General features: G+C 36.6%; 2 protein-coding genes across 2 annotated transcripts in view; one reads left to right on the forward strand and one right to left on the reverse strand.

Annotated features, from left to right (window-relative positions):
• USP14 (ubiquitin specific peptidase 14) overlaps nt 1-5,353 on the forward strand; it is a 45,990-nt gene extending 40,637 nt beyond the window's left edge. The window contains exons 14-16 of the mRNA XM_007191580.2: nt 3,272-3,332; nt 3,697-3,804; nt 4,460-5,353. Of these exons, the coding sequence (XP_007191642.1) occupies nt 3,272-3,332; nt 3,697-3,804; nt 4,460-4,611 (321 nt within the window). The 3' untranslated portion in view covers nt 4,612-5,353. The remainder of the gene's footprint in view (nt 1-3,271; nt 3,333-3,696; nt 3,805-4,459) is intronic.
• A 2,113-nt stretch (nt 5,354-7,466) lies between these two features.
• THOC1 (THO complex subunit 1) overlaps nt 7,467-22,879 on the reverse strand; it is a 40,964-nt gene continuing 25,551 nt past the window's right edge. Inside the window, exons 12-21 of the mRNA XM_007191582.3 lie at nt 15,694-15,794; nt 14,379-14,445; nt 14,130-14,180; nt 13,969-14,039; nt 13,465-13,560; nt 12,656-12,721; nt 11,003-11,086; nt 9,188-9,335; nt 8,372-8,447; nt 7,467-7,865 (exon numbers count right to left, since the gene is read on the reverse strand). Coding sequence (XP_007191644.1) covers nt 7,570-7,865; nt 8,372-8,447; nt 9,188-9,335; nt 11,003-11,086; nt 12,656-12,721; nt 13,465-13,560; nt 13,969-14,039; nt 14,130-14,180; nt 14,379-14,445; nt 15,694-15,794 — 1,056 coding nt within the window. The 3' untranslated portion in view covers nt 7,467-7,569. The remainder of the gene's footprint in view (nt 7,866-8,371; nt 8,448-9,187; nt 9,336-11,002; nt 11,087-12,655; nt 12,722-13,464; nt 13,561-13,968; nt 14,040-14,129; nt 14,181-14,378; nt 14,446-15,693; nt 15,795-22,879) is intronic.

Genomic DNA, 22,879 nt, shown 5'->3' on the forward strand with positions numbered 1-22,879 from the left:
GCAGATTCTTAACCACTGCACCACCAGGGAAGTCCATTTCTTGTACTTAGGTTAAATTTATTTGTAACTATTTTATTCTTTTTGATGTTTTTGTAAATGGCATAGTTTTTAAAATTTCATTTTTGCATTCATTACAGTTGATTTTTGTATATTGATCTTATAACGTCTACTCTCCTGAATTGGTTTATTAGATGGTTTTTTCTCTTATTTTTTTTGAAAGAGATTGTGTAGAATTGGTGTTAGTTCTCTTTTAAATGTTTGGTAGAATTGTCTTGGTCAGACAGTCTTGGCCTGCAGAGTTCTTTTTCAGGAGTTTTTAAATTAAAAATTGAACTTTATAGTTATGGGCTATTCAAATTTATTTCATATTGGGTTTGTTTTGGTAGTTTGTGGTTTTGTGGAATTGATCCATTTCATCTAGCTTGTCAATTTTATGTGTGCAGAGTTGTTCCTAGGATGATGATTATTCTGATGTTTGCAGGGTGTGTAGCGATATCTGTCCCCTGTTTCATTCCTGATATTGTTAATTTGTGTCTTTTTTTTTTCCTCTTTGTCAGTCTTGCTAGAGGACTGTCAATTTTATTGCTCTTTTCAGAGAACTAGCATTTCGTTTCATTGATTTTTCTCTATTTTTCTGCATCTCGTTTTATTGATTTTTACTTTTATTATTTCCTGTTTTCTGCTTGCTTTGGGTTTATTTTCCTTCTCTTTTTCTAGGTCCTTATGGTGTGGGAACTTAGATCTTTTATTTCAGACTTCCTGTTTTCTGATGTGTGCATTTAGTGTTGTAAATTTCCTCTTAGCAGTGCTTTCAGATTGTGTCCTATGAATTGTATTGCATTTCCATTTTCATTATGTTTCTTGTATTTTTTAAAAATTTGAGACTTCTCTTTGACCTTGGATCATTTAGAAGTGTCTTGTTTAATTTATAAGTGTTTGGAAAATTTCCTGTTATCTTTTTGTTACTGATTCTAGTTTGAGTCGATTATGGTGAGAAAACACACTCGTGTGATTTAAATTCCTTTAAATTTGTTGAGGTTTGCTTTATGGCTCAGGATGTGATCTATCTTGGTAAATGTTCCATGGGCACTTGAAAAGAATGTGTATTTTACTGTTGTTGAGTGGAGTATTATGTGATGTTGATTAGATCCAGTTGGTTGATGGTGTTGCATTTTCCTGTAACCTTGCTGTTTTTCAGTCTAGTTGTTCTAACAGTTGTTGAAAGAGGAGTGGTGAAGTCTTCAACTAAAATTGTGGATTTCTATGTTTCTCCATTCATTCAGTTCTGTTAGCTTTTTGCTTTTCATGTTTTGTAACTGTTATTTGGTACATACACATTTAGGATTGCTCTGTCTTCTTCGTGGAGTGATGCTTTGATTATTATGCAGTGTCCCTCTCGGTTCGTGGTCATTTTCTTTGTCCTGTAGTCTACTTTATCTGATATTCATATTGCCACTGCTGGTTTCTTTTTGTTAATGTTTGCATGATACATCTTTTTCCATTCTTTTACTTTAAATTTGCCCATGCTATATTTGAAGGTAGTTTCTTATAGACAGCATATAGTTGGGTCATGTTTTTTAATCCTATGTTAACCTCTGTCTTTTTATTGGTACATTTAGACCATTTACATTTCATGTAATTCTTAATATGTTAGTGTTTAAATCTATTTTATATTTTGCTGTTTGTTCTGATTTTTGTTTCTGTTTTCCCTTCTTGTAGGTTACATGAACGTTTTTTAGAATTCTAGGTTATGTATAATTTTTTTTTGAAGAATTGATTTTTTAAAAAATTTATTTTATTTTATTTTTGGCTGCATTGGGTCTTTGTTGCTGCACACAGGCTCCCCCTAGTTGCGGCAAGCAGGGGCCACTCCTCGCTATGGTGCGTGGGCTTCTCACTGCAGTGGCCTCTCTTGTCATGGACCATGGGCTCTACGGCTTGCGTGCTTCAGTAGTTGTGGTGCATGGGCTCAGCAGTTGTGGCTCGTGGGCTCTAGAGCGTAGGCTCAGTAGTTGTGGCACATGGGCTTAGTTGCTTCACATCATGTGGGATCCTCGCGGACCAGGGCTCGAAACCGTGTCCCCTGCATTGGCAGGCGGATTCCCAACCATTGCACCACCAGGGAAGCCCATGTGTAATGTTTTTTAATGTGTTTCTTTGTGTAGCCTTTTTTGCGTTGCTCTAGGTGTTAAAAATATATAAAGAAATGGTTGACCTAATTGCCTTTCTTTGTTGTAAGATCCTTTGGCTTCTTGTCACTTTAGCTATCTTTTAAACTGCTTGCGTTGTCTTCATTATTATTATAGTCTTCAAGAACTTAGTGTCCATATGCCTAAATAAATTTTTTTTTAATTTTTATTTTATTTATTTATTTTTGGATGTGTTGGGTCTTTGTTGCTGTGCACGGGCTTTCTCTAGTTGTGGCGAGTGGGGGCTACTCTTCATCGCAGTGGCTTCTCTTGTTGTGGAGCATGGGCTCTAGGCGCGTGGGCTTCAGTAGTTGTGGTTTGCGGACTCTAGAGCGCAGGCTCAGTAGTTGTGGCTCACGGGCTTAGTTGCTCCGCGGCATTTGGGATCTTCCTGGACCAGGGCTCGAACCCGTGTCCCCTGTATCGGCAGGCAGATTGTTAACCACTGCGTGAGTGACCAGGGAAGCCCCTGCTTAGTTGTTTTTATATTACACACTGAAATGGGTTGAGGCAAGGGAGTTCCTATTGAAGATCCTTGTCTAAAGTTGTAAATCATGCCTCTTTTAATTTAGGTAAATATTTGCTGAATTAAATGTTTCAGTTCGTTTGGGCTGAAGTGGCAGGTGGCCGTGGCTTAGTAGATATAATATTAATTGCAGTAATTCGACTTTTTTTTTTGAGGCAGGTTTTCTTTTGTTTTGTCTTTACCTATATGGTTTGATAGTGTTCTGGAAAAGTTGCAGAATTGGGTTTTCTTTTTCTACCCTAGAGCAGTGTTTATCTGTACTCTGTATTTATTCACTGGTGTGCTCTAGGTTTAGTGGTTTGAAGTTGGTTCTGTAATCAGGATCTCCTACTATACATATGAGACTGTTAAAGAGTAGGACTTTTGGGTTTACAGTTTTGTTAATTGTAGCTGTATCATTTGAGCAATTTGTAAGGCAGATCATATTTTTTCTTTGTCTTGCCTTGGTGATTTGCATTATAGACAGTAAATATTTGTGGAGATGGATACTCATTGAGAATATAAATTTTATTTCCAATACCATGAAAACTTAAAATTAAAATTTTTTTCTCCTCAGAGTGACAAAAAGAGTAGTCCCCCAAAAGAAGTTAAGTATGAACCCTTTTCTTTTGCTGATGGTAAGTGAAGTCTTCATTTCAGTTGAGTTTTACTGTGTGTAGGGTTTTTTTTTTTTAAGGTAAAATTACTCTTTCCACATACCTGTTTTTTTCAGATACTGTGCTTTAAAAAAAAGTTGTTTCTTACAATTTACCTTACTATGACATAGTAAAAAAAATCACTTTTTAGTGAATATATGTTCTATGAATGATAGCATACTTCTTAAAACATCTTTCATGAACCTTTAATTGGACAGTAGTATCTTATTGGATTTTAACAAAGTACTTCTCTAGGCTAAACTTGAGTTGTTCTTGCTTGTTACTTAGCTTGAGAAAGCACATATCTGTTCATTTCTAATATTATTGGGTTTACATCTTTCTTTAGACATTGGCTCCAATAATTGTGGATACTATGACTTACAAGCAGTGCTAACACATCAGGGAAGATCTAGCTCTTCAGGTCATTATGTATCATGGGTGAAAAGGAAACAAGGTAAAGATTCTGCTTTTTTAAATTGTTCCATACTATTTTGATAAGTTGTTTAGGTTTTTAGCACATTTGTTCTCAAACTTTTTGATCTCAGAACTCCTTTTGCATTCTTAAATTATTAAGGATCCCAAAGAGCTTCTGTTTATGAGGATTATCTCAATATTTACTATAATAGAAATTAAAACTGAGAAGTCATTTAAAACTGACAGTAATGAAGTCATTACATATTAACATAAATAACATTTTCAAAATAAAAATTATAATCTTTTCCAAAACAAAGGCAAAAAATGATATTGATTTACATTTTTCTAAGTCTGTTTTGTTAGGCTTAATAGGAGACAACTGGATTCTCCCGTTTCTGCCTTCAGTCTGCTGCTTTATCACACATTGTGTAACCTCTGGAGAATTCCAAAGCACACTTCACAGAATGAGGGGGAAAAGGGAAATAATACTTTAGGAGTGTTATGAAAATTGTTGTAACCTTCATGGAACCCCTGAAAAGATCTTGAACCTGAGTAGTCCCCTGGACCACACTTTGAGAACTGTTGGTATGGCAGATGGAATACTACTGTACATAAAATTACTCAGTACCTTTTTTGCAATGGAACTCTGAAAAAATCATATATGAGATTAATTTTTCTTCTCTTTTGCACTTTAGATGAATGGATTAAGTTTGATGATGATAAGGTCAGCATCGTGACACCAGAGGATATCTTGAGGCTTTCTGGTGGTGGAGACTGGCATATAGCTTATGTTCTACTCTATGGGCCTCGCAGAATTGAAATAATGGAAGAGGAAAGTGAACAGTAATCTTCATTTTAGCTATTTATGCTTAGGTGTGAAATAAATGTTGTTTGTTGATCATTTCTATAACCCAGAGCTGTAAAGGAAGATTTTTAGGTGGTTTTACATGTTTCCTCTCATGTGGAACAAAAGAGGGCAGAAGCAGACCACTCTGTGTTATCGACCTAAAAAATAACAGAAAAGAGAAAATTGCCTTGGGACTGTGCTGCCCTATATAAAGGTGACAGGAAGACATTTTTAAAAAGCTTATTTCTTGGATTAATTTTTAAAAATTATGAGTTGAAATGCCTTTCAACCATTACCTTCTGTGATAATTTTTCTTCCTGTCTTTTTCAGCCCAAGATTCAGCAATCAGATGTTTATTGCACACCTATTACTCTATTATTTGTTATTTTTGCATGGTTCAAACCACCAGTGATTCAGTAGCTGCCCATCCTTTGCATTATCTAACAAAAATTTTGCCAGGACGGTGGAAAGGAAGTTAAGTGTTGATCTCATTGTGTAACTCAGTGCTGCTGTCCCCACCCCATGGAAACATGGGTACAATCAAGTATTTGTCCAGCCTGACTGTTGCTGGCTTTTCATGACTTTAAAATAAATTGTGATCAATAATAGTACATTTGATTATACATTTATTACTATGTCTCTGATGTACTAGGTTTGTACATTTAACTTTGCAATGGTTTTGTAGTAATCAACCTTAAAAATAATGTTGACAAGCTCCGGTTGCTTATTTTTAGAAAATTAGGATATTTAATAAAAAAAAAACAAAAACAAAGAGGGACTAACAGCGTTTGACCTCAAGTCTTTTGTCTGTTGAGTGTTGGAGCTTGGCTGAAGTTCAGATATGTTTACTACTATTACAGTTTCTGCAGGTGGTTAGTTTAACTATGCTCTTAAGCATCCATTTAGAAATACTGTCGTCTTTGCCTGCTAGCATAATATTCTGTTTAAAAAGAAATAGAGTTGTAAAAGTAATGGAGTTCTTTGGATGCTGAATGCAACCATGTTATCAGATCTGTTCCTTGGCTCAGTTGGATTTTTATTTCTACTCCCCTGTCAACTCCCAAATTCTTAATGCCTATCAAAATTTAATACCAACGATTTTTAAAGTGATGGTAGAAATACCAAAGTATGAGATATTTCAATATATATGGTATGTTTCTTCCATTTTAATACACTCTAGTCAATTCATTTTTGTTTTAGGAGCCTTGCTTGGTTGCGAAAGGATAGAATATCAGCTAACTTGTCTGATTTCCTTTGAGTTAGATATTTATAATAAAGTTTTGGGGATTATCGTGAAATCTCATCTTTGCTTATGCTGTTTTAATGCTCTGCAGAGCATAGTAGCGATACCTATTAGATTCTTAGAGAATAATGGCCATTTCCTCTCAAGTTTGAACAATGTACTATAATCTAAGAACACTAGGGGATAAAATAAGCATTTCAGGAAAATTTATTTGTAAATAGCTTCTTCAGCTAAGCTTTAATAATTGGCAATCAGTACTCCTTTTGCTTTGGAGGGGGTGCAGAATAGAATAGGGAGGATGAGACCATAAGAATTGTAATGATTCTTTTATATATTGGTGTGATGCTTGTAAATTTGTGAAGTTTTTTTATTCACTATCTTATTTTGTTCTGAACAATTTTGAGGACACCAATTTAGGAATTACAATTCAGATTTTACGATTTGGAGGATGCTGTAGCTACTAGATCAGGTAGGGTTAGAACAAAGTATAGTATATAAGCCTTCTATGGAATTAGCATTTTAAATTATAATTCCTTGTCATTACAAAACACTTCATTTTATTTGATCCAAAAAAGCATTATAAAGTATAAGAAATTGGACTTACACTAGTGTTGTTTTAAACTATTAAGGCTATTTTAGAATTCAACCTTTCATATAAGATCTTTGAAAAGAGAGAATAAGCAAGAAAATGTCTTGATTGATTCCTGAGCGTGCCTTATGTGCTGTGCCCCTCGCACTGAGGCCCTTTTGATATTAGAGCTGTGCTGGATCACTGTTGGACTAGCGAGTGAGGTGAAGCCCCAGCAAGAATATTTTTAGTGACAGGCACTTAGCCCTCCTTCAGGATTCAAAACAATGACCTTAGCACCCTAAAGGGTAATGGAAACTGTCTCCAGCCGTGACTACATAGTGCTTTGCTGTTTGTAGGATGCTTTCACATACATCTCATTTGAACTTCACAACAATCCCTGAGGTATGTATCCCTATTTTAATGACTTGAGAGCTTAAAATAAGTTCTGTAAGGCTAAAAGAACTACGTTTTAGACTTCACCCCATTTCTTTTAAAGTTGGGGGTTGGAGAATATTTTCTGCCATGGGCCAGGTATTTTAAAAATATGTTTTAAGCTTTGCAGGCCATAAGTCTTTGTTGCAACTATGTAACTTTGCTGTTGTAGCATGAAAGGAGCCATAGACAGTACTTAAAAGAACCAGCATGGCTGTGTACCATTAAAATTTTACTTATAAAAAGAGGTGACAAACAGACCATTGTTGTTTGCTGATCCTCTGCTTTAAAGCATAGATGAGACTAGAGCAGTCATATGGTTTCAGAAAGTATTACTGTGGGATGTTCAGGATAGCAAGTTAAATTCTGTAACTACTAATGGAATGCAGGAAACCAGTTTGGCATAGTGTATCTTAGGAAACACCATGCCCCTAAATATTGCTTACTGACTTTATTATAAATGTTTAATTAACAAAAATATTATGTGACCTTGAGGTCACTTTACTTTGGCCATTTCCCCAACCTACCCCCTTGTCCGCCCAGACCCTGAGGTCAGTCATCAAGAGCCACCATGCATTCTGTTGTTCTTGGAGCACCAGCCAACTGTACAACTGTTATAAAAATGTTTATTGTTTACCAAAACCAGTGGACCTCTTATCAAATGCTGCTTGGTAACAAAAGCTTATCACAGTTTTAATAATAAAAAAAAAAGCTAACTATTTGTCTCATTGTCATTAGTTAGACTTTCTGCAAGGTCACTTAACCCAGACTTGTTGAGTGCATTGATCAGGTTCTCGGGTGTTGCGTGCACTCCCTCCTGATCCTGCCAGGCGACTAGCAGCTGCTTAGCTCTCATCTTCATGTCTTCACTGTCACACTCAATCTGTCTAATTTCTGAGTCTTTCATCTCCAAGTAGGGGGCCAGTATCTTCCATTGTTCACCCAGTTTGTTGGCAAATACCTCTATTTGGTCCCCTGTTACAGGTTTGTCTCGCCGAACATCAGGACCTAGAAAACACAGGAAACATAAATTATGAACAAGGTACGAGGATGTATACAATTCAAAATATAAAACGGAATATGGGGCCACTGAGATATTAGTCACCTTTAATAAGCTTTATTTTAAAAGTAAAAGTTCCTTTTTATACTTTCTGCGGGTTGAATTACCATTCTTATGATCATTAGGGACTCAATCAAAGCTAAAGCTGTTACCTCTATTATAATTAGGAAGGCTTCTGAAACCAGCAGCCCCCAATCTAAACCCCAAGAATTAACAGAGGTATGAGTTGCCTTCAAATGTATGTAAGTACTTTTCTTCCCAACACTTCCAAATTTTACTGTATAAAAGGTACTATTTTAAAAGTTATTATCAAGCAATGTTTTAGATTCCTCACTATAAGAAACAGCTGGGAAAAATGGTAGAAGTTGAGAAGTAGATCAAATAACGTACCTCTCAACCAAGAACCCCAATCTTTTCCAATTTTGTAAAATAGCCAAGAAAATTCAATTCTTACTTTCATTTTCCTTCAGTAAAGCATCATTATCTTCCTCATCTTCATCCTCACCTGTTTTTATTTCTTCAGAAGGAGGCTAAAATGAGTAAAAGAATGTTTTAAAAGAATGCCAACTTCTAAAATCAGATAACTGGGGATACTTTCTATTTAGGTATGAGATTCCAATTACGGGGCCCAGAACTTTACCCTTGAGAGTGTTAAATGTGAATGTCAGGTAAGGATCACAGTGGGACAATGTTAACCTGGAGAAGGAGGGGCGGGGAAGACTGAAGGTTGGAAAGACTCTTACTCCAACCTGGGAAGAAGGGAGCCAGTAAGAAGTATGGTAAGATGACTTGCAAGTACTCAGCATATGGTAACAATGGTGTAGGGAAGACTCGGGGAGCAACCATGTCCTTAACATTTTTTTTTTGAGTAATTTAATTCAGATTTATGCATACAGTATAGTTATTACCATATTATACTGGAAAAGAGAAAAGAGTAGAAAGATAGGCCAAGCTGCCTACCACTACCCCATGGGCTCTACCTTTGATAAAATATAATGCATTGGCAAACAAAAAAAAAGTTTAATCAAAGTATAATAATTAAGTTAATTTTTTATACAGTATATAAAGTTACTTTATCAATTTATGTACTTTCTATAAATGTATACTCAAATGCATTTTTTTCCTCATTCTAAAACAAGGGGGTTTATGGATTTTTTTTTCCCCCACATGATAAAGGCTAAATTCAGCTCTTAGCTCAAACAGCAATAGCAGTTTAAAAAAAGAAGGTAACGCAAACTAAGGGACGTAAAAATTGATCTGTGTTACTTACTGGTAATTCCTTGGCTAGCTTTATTACCATGTTTTCGAGATATTCTGGCAAACTTTTAAACTGCTGGTTGGTTGGCTGAAAGAAGTGAGGGCTTCTCCGTGCTAACAGTCTCAGGGCTCTCCAACCATAATTAGAATTGTTCACAGCCCTATAAAAAGAGATGTCAGTCTTGTAATTTATACTTCTTTATTTCTATATTCCCTTCTAGTTAATGTAGTTCACCAGGCAAAATTCTACACTCCCAGGTCAGTAGCTGAAGGCACCATTCTTCTCATTCTGATCATAGCCCTAAAGAACCTCTCAGTATGCCGTTCACTTATAAATGGAAACCAACAGAATCCAAAGAGGCAGGTTCATATGCAGCAATTTTTAAATTTAAAAAGTTTACATACATTTTAAGTTAAAAGTCAATTAGTATGTGTCCAGGACTGGCCAGATGCTATGTGCGCAGGACAAATCATCCCCCTGGTCATTTAGAAAAATACTCATGGTTCACTATGTTCAGTTGACTTGATATCCAAACTGGCAATGCCATCTGCAGGTGTGAGTTTCAGAATATTTTATAAACCCAACAGTTTTCATCATGTTAATTTAGTTAATCTGTTTTTTAAAAAATTTATGTAACATCTAAACTTTAATTTGCTGAATATCAACCTCAGTGAATAAAAATTACTCCAAAACTAAAAGGGACACATCCAGCAGCCAACACCATAAGCAGTGATACCAAGAACAGAATCCACGAACTGTTCCTTAATAACAGGTGGTACACAGTAAGGTAAGAAAAACCTGAGAAACTCTATAAAGATAATGTTTTGGAAACAGGCAAGCTACAGAGAATCCAGAGCACAGATTTGTTGCACTTAAAGAGTTTTTGTAAGTGACTTGGAAGTCCCCACAAGTTCTTAGAGTAGCAATCTAGTTTATTAGTCACTGCTCATAAATGAGCCTCATTACCTCTGAGACAGTCTTGGCACCTGAAAAACTACCGCTAGGCAGTGCATGGTTCAACGTGAACCATCTTATTTAACGCTCAGAATAACCCTGTGAAATGGGTACTATTACTATTTAACAGATAACGGAACAAAGCAAAGAAGGGTTTAAATTAGCCCTTAGAAGCCTAGCCAGTAAGTGGTAGAGTCCCAGGACTGACCTAGGCAGGCTGATGAGAGGGCCCTTGCCCTCGGATCACGATGCTGTAATGCCTATTTAAAACCATGGGGCTGTGTGGTGTCACCTGGAAGATACAGCTAAGACTAACTCCTGAAGTTACTACAAAATTTGAGTTAGATGGAGAGCCAGCAATGGAGACTGAGACGGTGAGGCAAAGGGAAAAACAGGAGGAGAGTGCAGTTAGATGGGTGTCAAGGGAAGAAAACATTAAGCAGGGAGAGATCAACTGGAGAATGCTGCCGAAAGGTCAAAAAATGATCAGAGCTATTTCAGTGGAGTGATGGGGAGACAGCCCAGCAGGCATGGGCTGACCAGAGAAAAGGAGCTGAGGAAATGAAGGCAGTAATTATCAACCACTGTTGGACATACTGTGATTTGAAGGGGAACAGAGAAAAGAGGTGATAGAGGTGGGCTCAGAGGGGATTTTTCTACTTTTCTGACACAAGCGTGACTCTGTAAGTCATGCTTGTTAGTCGATGGGAATGGTCATTGAAATCAAGACGTGCAGTAATGTGAAGCTGGCACATAAACTCCGCTAAAAGGAAAAGTATTATGCTCTCAACTGTCTGCCTTGATAAGCATCCTAGTATACATACAGTTCTTAAGAGGTATTAGGGAAATTAGTTCATGAGGAACATTACTTACTTGTATTCATTTTCAACCATGTTTTCAGGGTCTGCCTGTTCAATGGCTTCTTCAAAGAATTCCTCCAAAGTTGGCATATATTCCCTGGGCATTAAAAAAATAACTAGTGAGGATCATGTGTGTTCTTAATGCTCATACAATGGTGGCAATAAAGATTCCAGCATTACCCACACTGATTTTTCACTTAGATTACTTAGGAACTCAGATTTTTAAGGAGGTGACTCAAAACTAAAATTCCCAAAGGGGACAATGAAGAGGGCAGTGTGGTACTACACCATTTTATATACTAGTCTATAATGTAACACACACTGCGCTGTATACTGTCACATATGACGGTGCTGCTGGTCACAGAGGGTAGCCAGGGGTTTAAGAGCATTTAAATTTTACCAGCAAGCAGGAAATGTTCATGCCATGTCAACATCCATGGATATTTATTGTTAAAACCAGAATTAAACCAAAACTAATAACCAGACCATATGAATTTAACGTTGAGCTTAGTTTAGATTGTTACCATGGTAGCATGATTGGTTTTTAATTGCACCTTTCTTGCATTTGTATGTAGAAATAAAATTTGATGCAGTCAAGCAAATAAGACCCAAGAATCTTACCAGAAGACATCTTTGACTAAAACGAGAAAAATGGGCTCTCTGAAGACAGCCTATTAAATTTGTAATTTCAGTGACTATATTTTTTTAAACATTTATCATATCTTTAAAAAATTTTTTATACAATTTTAAAGATTATTTTCCATTTACAGTTATTACAGAACATTGGCTATATTCCCTGTGTTGTACAAAACGGCTATATTTTCTTATTGCTACAAGAAGTACTTGTTTTTTCTAATTTGCCTGGTCCTTTTTGAGAGTGCCATGTTCCTTTTAGTTGCTTCTGTCTGCTGATTCTTAGTCATGGTAGATTGTTTTCTTAAGTTTGGATGGTGAGTTTATCTTCAGACTTACCTGTAGAATCCTTGTGTGGCTTAGGTTGAAGGTGTGGTCACCCTACCCCGCCACAAGCTTTCTATCATCAGCCTGGGACTTTTTAGTTCACCCTCTTAGCTTGGGGGTCGTTCCTTTACACTGCTGGTAGTATAAATATAAGACTGCATGACAGCAGACCTGTGGTTATAATTTCTCAGGGAATACTTTTTTCTTTTCGCCTATATCTCAGGTGGAAATGGACGAGCTCCTTGATTCCTGTGCCAGTGAGCAAGTCCCTCCTCCTCCCGCCATGCCCTTCTTTTACAGATAGTGTGCACTGAGGGCCTCAGCTTTACTTGGGGGAAACTCAGTTACATATTTGTACAGCCCTTAGGCTTTACTTTCTGTCCTTTTGTGGCCGTTAAAACCCAAGTTCTCTGGTTCCCCAATGTGGGAATCACCTGCACTGCTCCCCAGCTAGAAGCAACCGCAGCATTAGTTCTTACTTTGGTTTTTAGTTCCCCCCTTCTTTTGTGAATCTTTATTTCTTGTGATTTCTACAATTATTTTATCAGTACTTCTAGGTGTTTTATGGAAAGCTATATTCTGCTGGGCCAAAGTCAACCACAGTAAACTTTAAAATTTCTTTTGAGCTCTGCTTATAGCTGACAAAATTCTACTCTAGTTAACATTTGAGAAAAGCAATACTTCACATGAAACATTTTAAACCTGCCTTGTCTCTGATTTACAGGCTTCCATATTATCAGGACAGAGATTCCAAAGCCTTGTTAACTCCTCACTGCAAAATAGACAGACACAAAAATAAATACATTTTTTTATGGACACCATTCTCTTCTACCTTTAAACTATAAAAATACTTAAATAGTGGATTTTGGGGTGGTGATGAGTTTTAATCATTTTTGGTATTTAGCAAATTTTCTATATCAGCATATATTTAATGATAATGATTTTTTTCTTTTTTTTTTATTGGAGTAAAATTGCTTTACAATGTGTTAGTTTCTGCTGTACAATGAAGTGAATCGTATATGTATACATGTATCCCCTCCCTCTTGGCTCTCCCCCCCCCATCCCACCCACCTAGGTTGTCACAGCGCTGAGCTGAGCTCCCTTTAATGATAGTGATAAACATTACTTTTTTCTAAAAATATTCAAATGCAGTATAACGCAATGAATAGTTAACTAGAAGGTAAAAGAAATGAAAGGATTATAGTACCGTGCAACAACTAGAAGTAAGCTGGATCAATCTAATAGCAATTGTATTGTCTGTGACATGGAAAAAATGGCAGAACCTAGAGCCATGGATTTTGGAAGCAGGAGACAAAAAACGTAAGTTTTGTCTCATTGCATGAATCCATGATGGACCCTACAGATTGATAGGGTGTGTTTTGCTTTAGTCATCTGTGTACATAGCAAACACACAAAAAACTGGAAAAACACAAAACCTTAGGAGTTCTTATAGTAATATTTTCACAATATAAAGCCTCTGTGATAACATCCCACCTATGAGACAGGTTAACCTACTTGCCCATCAGAATTTTTTTATTGGGTCCTTTCCCTAGGAAGTCCTCTGGAGCCGTTCTCTTCCGTACTACTCTTGTCGGCTTGGTATCTGATGTTCTGTGGTGAACAAAACATACTGGAATTTCAAATGTTTAATGTAAAAGAAAATTTAGTTATTGTTTTCTTCCTAAAAAAGCTTCATATGAAAGCTTCATATTATTACACTCATCAGAGAGAAGACAAAACTGCCACACCAGGGGACAAATTACAAGGAGTGGGTACACAGCATTTTTTTCCCAATAATTAATAACAACAGATCAGTTTGTTCTGAGAAGTTAATGACAAGAAATTTGAGATAAAAATGTCAAATAGAAGTATATCAAAGTGGTTGTAATTTTTATGGAATACAATTTACATTTTTTATATGAAATACATTTACACATATCTGTACATGATGTAAAATAATCATACCAAACTGTATTCTGAAAGCCTTTCTCATATTGCTTGAGATGAGTATATATTTACCTTTCTTTCACAAAACTTGGGCAGCCTTCATTTTTCCATGAGTTCCAGTTTTCTTCAGTGTTTAATATATGCTGGGAAAAACAAAGAAATTACATTTCCATAATGAAGACTTTGAAACTCTACTGGGTGCTAAGAAGACTATGTACATATAGAACACATACCTCTACCATCTTTGAAAATTTTTCTCCATCAGGGGGGTTTTCAGATAGTAGCTGTGATTAGAAAGAATATACTAAGCTTTCAACAACTTTCTGCATCATAGGAGTGGTTTGTAGGCAGAGAACCAAGAAGTGTTTGTGGTCTTGTACCTGAGCTTAACTTTATCCTTATTTTCCTATTTGGGGCTGAAACAAAGAAAATTCTAAATTTTCATTTTGTTCAATCATGGGTTTGTTGCGTGATGAACTTACTTGATAAACTGATTTTGTAGTATCTTCAATCCAGAGTGATTGCTCATCAGTTAAAACATAGTTTGAACTAGGAAACAAAGCAATAAAAGCATGCTTGAGTTACAAGAATGTATGTTCAATTTTAAGGTTTATGGACTGTCTTGAAGAAGCACTGAACAAAGCAATGAACGCTCCCTAAAATAAGGAGTTCAGTGTGGGATGACAGCCTCAGAGAAAATGTTATCATACTTCTCTCCAAGATGCACATTCAAATACGTCACACTACGTTCCTTTAAAACGCATTCAAGATACGATGAATAAAACCCCCAAAACACTAGAGAAGGCTGAAGGCAGACCCAAATTGTTAATAGCTGCCATTAATTCAGCTCTCACTATGGACTAGGTGCTCTATAGTTTATAGCCATCCAACGAATACTGATAGACTGCCATGTGCCAGGATCTAAGGACTTTACATACATTATTCATTTAATTCTCAAAACAAGGACATGTGCATATATTAAACAGACTACAGAGGCTCAAGCCATAAAGCTTGAATTCAAACCCAGGTCTGCCTCCAATTTCTACTATGCTATACCAAACCTCCACAACAGATAGAAGGATAACAAATAACATTTTTGAGTGCTTGCTATGTGTTATCTTAAAATTACAAGTCTGAAAGCTGAACTGCAGCTAGTGGGTGATGAAACCAGCAGGTAGAAAGCCACATTCTTTACAACTAATACAACACTGCTCTGCAAACTTCCGATACCAGCCAGCAACAGGGAGCTCTGCTTCAGTTTGGGTGGGACAAGAGGGACTAGTCTGCCCTACAGGTGGAGGTATTCAGACTGACAGCGGAGGTCCTCATTAGGCTTTCTGAAACCCCAAAGAAACTAGAACTCCTCCGTGCTTCAAAGCTTTACTTAATTTTTTTCAGTTCTAATGTCCTAGATAGTCCCACACCTGGAGAAAGAAGTATTATTGGCTGAGTTTGCAAATCAGGTTTGGAGAAGGTCTGAGTGAGGTTAGGAATGATGGAAATCAGGAGCAAAGACCTCCACCCACCAAGACAACTGAGAACTCCCAGGATGCCGGGTGCTCAGCAAGAAAGACACTGGCAGCAGATATAGTCAATGCCCCTTTTCTCTGAAACAAATACCTTAGCATCTTGTTAAGCTAGCAAAAGCCTCTGATTATCTAATATTGCTGCAAATGAAATGTTTGAGGGAGGTGACCCTTCCACACAAAATGAGCGCGCTACATAAAAATATACATCAGTAAGCAATCATTCTCTTTGCTGCTGTTTATAAACCATTTACTCCCCATATTAACTTACCTTTTAAATTTGACCTGCCCCTTGAGATACTGGAATAAAATGAGATACTGCAACAGGATGTGTCGACGAAAGTTACTGTCGCTCAGTTGTAAATCCATCAGCTACTCGAAAAACAAGCACACACACAAAACACCACATTAAATTCAAGTTCTACCTAAAGGTGCAGGTGATGCTATTACAGAAATGGAAGATTTCAATTCAAAAAACACGTGCTGAGAACTCACTGCATGTGAGGCGTTACTGCACGAGCCCCAGGATAGAGTAGCAAAGCTTCATTTAGCTTTCTTAACCATTTTATGCCATGAGGTATTTATGTTGGTGGATAGCAATGTTATATCTGTGGTCCTGAGGTCAGGATAAAAGCAGAAATATAAAAAAGTAAAGTATGGCTGTCACTTTCCCACATATAAAGAAATAATGGCTAAAGAAGAGGTCCCTGTGGATAAACAATACAATACTGAGGGATGTCGCTCTTTTCTGTAGTCCTAGGAAGTGCCTGCAACTGGCTACATTCACTGTTTCCAATCCTCCCCTCAACCCGCCTCAACCAGGGGTGTTCTGGGCCACCAATCCACGGGAAGTGTTTTGCCAAGACCAGCGATGACTCATCTGTTGTTAAATCCAGTGAGCACTCTTCATAGTCCTCATCCTACTCGATATGCTTGGCTTCCATGGGGTCATATTTTTCTAGTTCTCCTCCAATCTCACTGGCTACTCTTCTATCTTCTTCTTCTCTCCTTCTCTTCTCCTTCTCCCTCAAATGCTGATTTTCTTCAGGATTTGGTTTGATGCTTTCTTCTCTTTCCAATCTACACTTTCCTCTTTAATTACCACGTATAAGCTGATAACCAAACTATATACCAAATCTATACTCTCAACCTAGATCTCGCTCCTAATCTCCAGATCTGTGTGCTCAAGAAGCTACTACTTTATCTCTATTTGAATGTCCCACTGACACTTGATCAGATTTCCTGTCCAAAATAAAACACACCAATTTCCTCAACAAAGCCTGCTTTTCTCCGGTGTTGGCTAATTCACCGAGAGGCTCCACCATCCACCCATCCATTTGCCTAAACTACTCCAGGAACACTTCCTGGAAAAAGCAGCAACCGTGAGCCACAGGAGCGAACCTAAAGTTGGAGCGAATAGAAGAAAGAAACAGGAGGTACAAAGACTGAGGCAAGTAAAAGACTGGCCTGTTTGAAGACCCTGAGGCGTTCAGCTTAGAGGGAAGACAGGAACTCCTGGCTTGAAGAAATAGGTGCTGTTTATGAACTTTTCATCTACCTTGAGCTTTAAGTCCCTTATTCCACATTTATTTTTTATGTTGGGTGATAATTTTTTTTGACAGAAACAATGGATTGAAAACAGAAGTCAACAAGACATTGAATCACAGGTGGGAGGGGACTAGTTTGATCATTTAAACTAACTGCATCACACTATCCTTAAGAAAATGAGGGCCTGACAAGTTAAAATGACCCCTGCAAGGTTACACAGCTAGTTAGTAAGAGGTGGGACTATTAATTGTATTCTTTCTTCGATAATATATATTTTCTAGTCCTGCTTTTCTTCGGTTATTTTTAAAATTACACCATTTACATCATGCATTGGGTCAAATATTTCTTTGTTGTCTTTGTTTTGTGAACAAAGGGCCTTTTATTGTCCTTAGCTTTTACTACACCTCTTAGCTCAGGCCTCAGCCTTCCTGATTATTATTCTAAACCTAAAAAGGCTCAGGCTACTCTTCTTAGTTATCCTTATGTGCCTTTCTGTCAATAAATCGTACATACAAACAATATTCCTTTCTGCACATTTGAAACTTTTCATAATATAAAAATTTAAAAGCAAAACAATGCTCTGGAAAAATTAAACTGAAGTATGAAATCTTCCATTTCTGTTACTTTAACACAAAATGCTTAAAAAATCTTTACTAAAAAACAAAATATTAAGAGCATTCTCATTAATTAAATTCTTACTAATTTGTGATTATTAACACATCAGATCAAAATATCCAATTTTCAAATTGTGGAGTATTTTTTAAAGTTCAAAAAGGTACAGTTAATACAACATTCATGTCTCACGATCCAGTTACTTATCAAATCCTAACATTTTTACTTGTTCCACATTTCTTAAAGAAATAGAATATTATCAAAACTGTTGAAGCCCCTCTATAAGCTCCCTCCACTATGGAAAGCACTACCATGTATTCGGTGTTGCTGATTCTAATGCATGTTTTACACTATTATACATATAGAGGCATCTAAATATCAAGGTATTTTGCATGTTTTCAAACTCTACACACATTATTCTGCAATAAGCCCTCTCTCATATATTATGTTTGACATTTACACAACTTGATACGTGTAGCTCTAGTTTAGGGGTTGGCAAATTTCTGTTCAGGGTCAGTAAATTATTTTAGGCTTTGTGGTCATACAGTCCTAGTCCCGACTACTTATCTCTGCTGTTGCCATGCAGAAGCAGCCACAGACGACACGTAAAGGAGTGAGCATGGCTGTGAGCCAATAAACTCATTTACAGAAATAGTAATTTGCCAACCCCCTTCCTAAGTCATCCATTTCCAGTGCTTTATAGAACGCGAGGGTATAAATTTACCACCCACCCAGTCTCCTGCTTATGAACATTTAGGTCGTTTCCAAACTTTCACTTGCAAACACCTAAGTTACAATGAGTTATATATTTCCTTGTGCATATGTGTGATTCTCTAGGGCCCACATCTTAGAAGTTTTAACTTCGCTCTTTATTATAAAATTACTCTGCAAAGTGGCTGTATCAATTTATACTTCAACCAGCGGTGTGTTAAAGTTCTCCTTTCCCCACACTTTTGCCAATACATTTCATTTATTGTTAGGATATTTAAGTTTGGTCAATTTGACAAATGTGAAGTGATTATCTCATTTTAATTTCTTTGGCTACTAGTGACATTTAGCATCTTTTATAAGCTCATTAGCTATTCAGGTTTCTACATCTGTAAATAACCTGTTCATACCATCTTTCCAGTTTTCCATTTGGTTGTCTTTTTGTCAACGGTATATTCAAAATACTAATCTTCCTCAGTTCTGGAGATGGTGAATATCTTTCTCCTACTTTGTGGCTTGTCTTTTCACTTTGTCTAGTCCTAGTTCTTTTTTCTTCTTTATAACTGTACTAATACTTACTGTTTTAATTATTAGAGCTTTATAGGTCTTAATATCTATATCTGATAGGGCAACTGTTCCTTCTTAGGAGGAAGAAGTTACTCTTGGCTTAGTTACTCCTGGCTTTTTGCTTTTCCATAAAAACTTTAAGATCAACTATTCAAGTTCCCTCAAAAAGCCTGTTTGGATTTGATTTAAAATACACTGAATTTATGGACACATTTGGGGAGAAGTTGCACTGGGTCTTCCTTTCTATAAATGTAGTCATATCTCTTTATTTTTATAATTTTCTCCATGAAGATTACTCATAGGTATTAGTTTTCATTGCTGTTGTAAATAACATTTTGTAACCAGTTACTTATAGGAACACTATTGATGTTTCTTTTGTAACTTTGCTGAAGCCTCCTTAATTCAAAGTTTGTTGGTTCTCTTGGAATTTCTCTGTAGACAATTATATTGCCTTCAATTACAGACAGTTCAGTCTTTTCTCTCCAATACATATAACTCTCATTTCTGTTTTCTCTTATTGAAATGTAGGTCCTCCACTGCAGCGTTGAACAGAAATATGGTTGGTAGATATCCGTGTCTTGCTCTTGAAATTACTGAGAATACTTTTGAAAGTTTGATCATTACATATGATGCTTGCTATAGGGTTTTTGTCAATCCCCTTAATCAAGTTACAGAAAATTCCCTTCTACTTCTGATTTGGTTTTGTAATGAGTATTAGACTGTATTGAAATAATTTTCTTGGCATCTGAGATGATCATAGTTTTTATTTAAAAACCATTAATCTGTTAATTTCATATTAATCTTTCTGGTATTGAATCATACAATCCTGGGATTATTAAAATATTAATAAATATTAAGTCTATTATTTAGACACTTAAATAATAAATATTATTATAAATATTATTTAGTCTCTATTTTTTATTTAATTTATTTTATTAAATTTATTTATTTATTTTTTGGCTGCATTGGGTCTTCATTGCTGTGTGTGGGCTTCTCATCTTGGTGGCTTCTGTCTGTCGCGGAGCACAGGCTCTAGGCATGCGGGCTACAGTTGTGGCACACGGGCTCAGTAGTTGTGGCTCGCAGGCTCTAGAGCGCAGGCTCAGCAGTTGTGGTGCACGGGCTTTGTTGCTCCACGGCATGTGGGATCTTCCCGGACCAGGGCTCGAACCCGTGTCCCCTGCACTGACAGGCGGATTCTTAACCACTGCACCACCAAGGAAGCCCCTAGTCTCTATTTTTTAAAAATAGCTATCAATTTAAAAATTTGATTTGTGAGTTTTTACAATATATTTTTCATCTCTATTCATAAGTGAAATTGATATATATACTTTTTTTCTTGGTCTGTCCTTATTGGGATTTTATTTAAAAGTTACATTAATCTCATATAAGGACCTGGGTTGCTTTTCCTCTATTCCTTGAAGTGCCGATAATATGTACCTAAAAAAATCTGGGCCTGATGTCATTTGAAAGGTGTCACTTTGATTACTATTCCTTTAATAGTTATATGTTTATTCAGGCTTTTAATTTCTTTGTGAATCCATCTTGGTAATTAAGTTTTTCTACAGAATTACTATTTCATTAGATTTAAAAATCAGCAGTTAGAAATATAGTCTCTTACACATTTTACTGTCTCTGTATTTCCAATTACTCCTATTTTATTGGTACGTTTTCACTTTTTTCCTTAGTCAGGCCTGTTCTACAAGAACTTCTACAAAAATCCTTTTTATAAAATTTTTCTTTTCAAAGCCTTTGGTTTTCCTGATATGTTCTATAGTTTCTTTGTTCTATTTCATTAATTTGTGCTATTATTATTACTTACTTCTCTCTTGAGGTTTATTCCGTATCTTTTTTAGCTTCCTGAATTCTCAATTTGTCACTCTTAAATTTTTCATTAATGCATTTAAAGTGGTAATTTTTACCTCTCACTTTGTGACCTACACACGTGGCATAAAATACTTTGTCCTTCTTCAGAACTAGGCTCCAAATCCAGTCTACACTGGCAGGGTATTTTTTTTAACCCTATCTTTCGTCTTTCCTAAATGGCTGCTTGGCAGCACCAAAGAATTTACTCTTATCTTGCTTGCATAACTATGGATTGACTCACACACAGAAGGGATTCTAAAAATAATAAAGAACGATGAGTATGCTCTAAACTCTCCAGTATGTTCAATGGTATTTATGGAGCTGCCCTGTGTCAGGCCCACAGAGTACAGGAGTGTCACAATAAAGAGGGCAGCTCATGCCTCCCACCTTGCGGACCGTTTCAGGTTGATTTTATGCATGTAAAACTTTAGTAATTGTGTTTACCTTTTCAGGTGAGTGGAAGTACACCCATATGTTAAAACTGACATGAGTGTCAGCAAAAGTCTTCAAACAAACTGCAGTTTGTAAAACCCTAACGATTCATCAATGCCTTCATGCCATAGAACTGGAATTCAGCAGAGAAAGTCAAACATCAAAAGAGAATTCTGAAAAATAAACTAACCCAAGAGTTTGTATATATTTCAACTATAGTGGTTAGACACATTGCCTACAGCTCATATGACAATGAGATCTATAGTAAACAGAAGATTTGGTTTCTCTCCTTATGAAATATTAATGGTAGGCCAACTAAATTTCTGATACTTCCCCAGTGGCCACCCGAGGGCCAACACTGACGTGCTAGATAATGTTGTGTTAGATTACTTCAAAGCCTGAATAAAGTGTGTCAAATATTCTAATCACAGTTGTGAGAAGCCCAACCAGTTAACTCAGATGGATGGTGTCAAGACGTAAAGTCTAACAACTGATTTACATCAAGGTTCATCAGTGGAAAACATTGCTCCGTTCTTATTGAGAACTGCTGAGTGCTTATATGATTTTTAAAGTGTAAGGCCTTCCATCTTGGACCTATAAGAAAATGTCAGCACCACCCATTTAACAGCTTTTTGCTATAACTTTTTTTTCTCTGGGGGAACAGGGATCAATGATCTAGTTTCTACTTAAATTTCTGACAAACTCCAGGAACCTCATGGTACACTCCTGGAACTATTTGGAGGGCTGGCTCTTTCTCTGGCTGCAGACAAGGAAAACTCAAGCGGTGTTCCAGAGTTGTCCAAAAACCTCCCAGACCTGTTTAAAGGGAGTCCCATATGAAACAACTGATGTAACTAAAGGAAATTATAGGAAAGTGGTTAGCCTGCCTGTCTGTCTATAGGAGGGTCTTACTTCTGAGGTCATTTCCTAACTAGGTTGTAGTGTGTCTCATAAAAGATGAGACCTGTCTTTGCCTTCACTACATAAAGACTCAGCCTTGGCTATCTCTCAAATGGATAGAGAAAGTATGAAAAATTTAAGGCTGTACTGATAGCTTCTTTCTGCCAGTAACTTTTTTTTTTTAAGTGACTAAAAGTTCTTATTTGAGAGCTCTTCATACAATGCAGAGTCTGGGAAGAATTGTTATTTCTCTTACCTCCATGAACAAGAATGGCCTAATGACCACACTAGTGTGTGTGACTGTGGGGCAACCACTCTGCTAACTGATAGCTCTGGAGTATTCCCCCGGATCTTTTTCATTAGGTCACTGAGTCTCAACTGTAAAGGGAAGAGGAGTCGGTATTCTGAAGAAATGGGTAACCCTGAAGCTCATACCTAGTTACTGGCTGGAATTTTTTCTGTAAGAACTCAAAGATACAAAAATACATTCCTTTAACCATCATGTTAACACTCATGATACTTGGAATTTTGTTTTAAAATGTTGGTTCTACTTTTACATGCTACACAGTACTGAGGGAGAAATTCCTATAATACAGTGCCCTTCACACAGTATGATAAACTGGACAATTAGAGGTGAAATTCTCCCTTAAAATTTCTGAGTATGACTCTGGACTAAACTTAAGGAACTGGCAGTTCTCCACTAAAAATAATAATCCACGGATTATTTTGCTACGTTAACAAGGGAACTATATTGTCGGAAATTAGTGTTTACAATCATACCGTAGGCATGAGTTTCTAGTGGAAACTTCCACCTTTAAGAAAGA

Source organism: Balaenoptera acutorostrata, chromosome 13 (assembly GCF_949987535.1).
Source record: "Balaenoptera acutorostrata chromosome 13, mBalAcu1.1, whole genome shotgun sequence".
NCBI lineage: Eukaryota > Metazoa > Chordata > Mammalia > Artiodactyla > Balaenopteridae > Balaenoptera > Balaenoptera acutorostrata.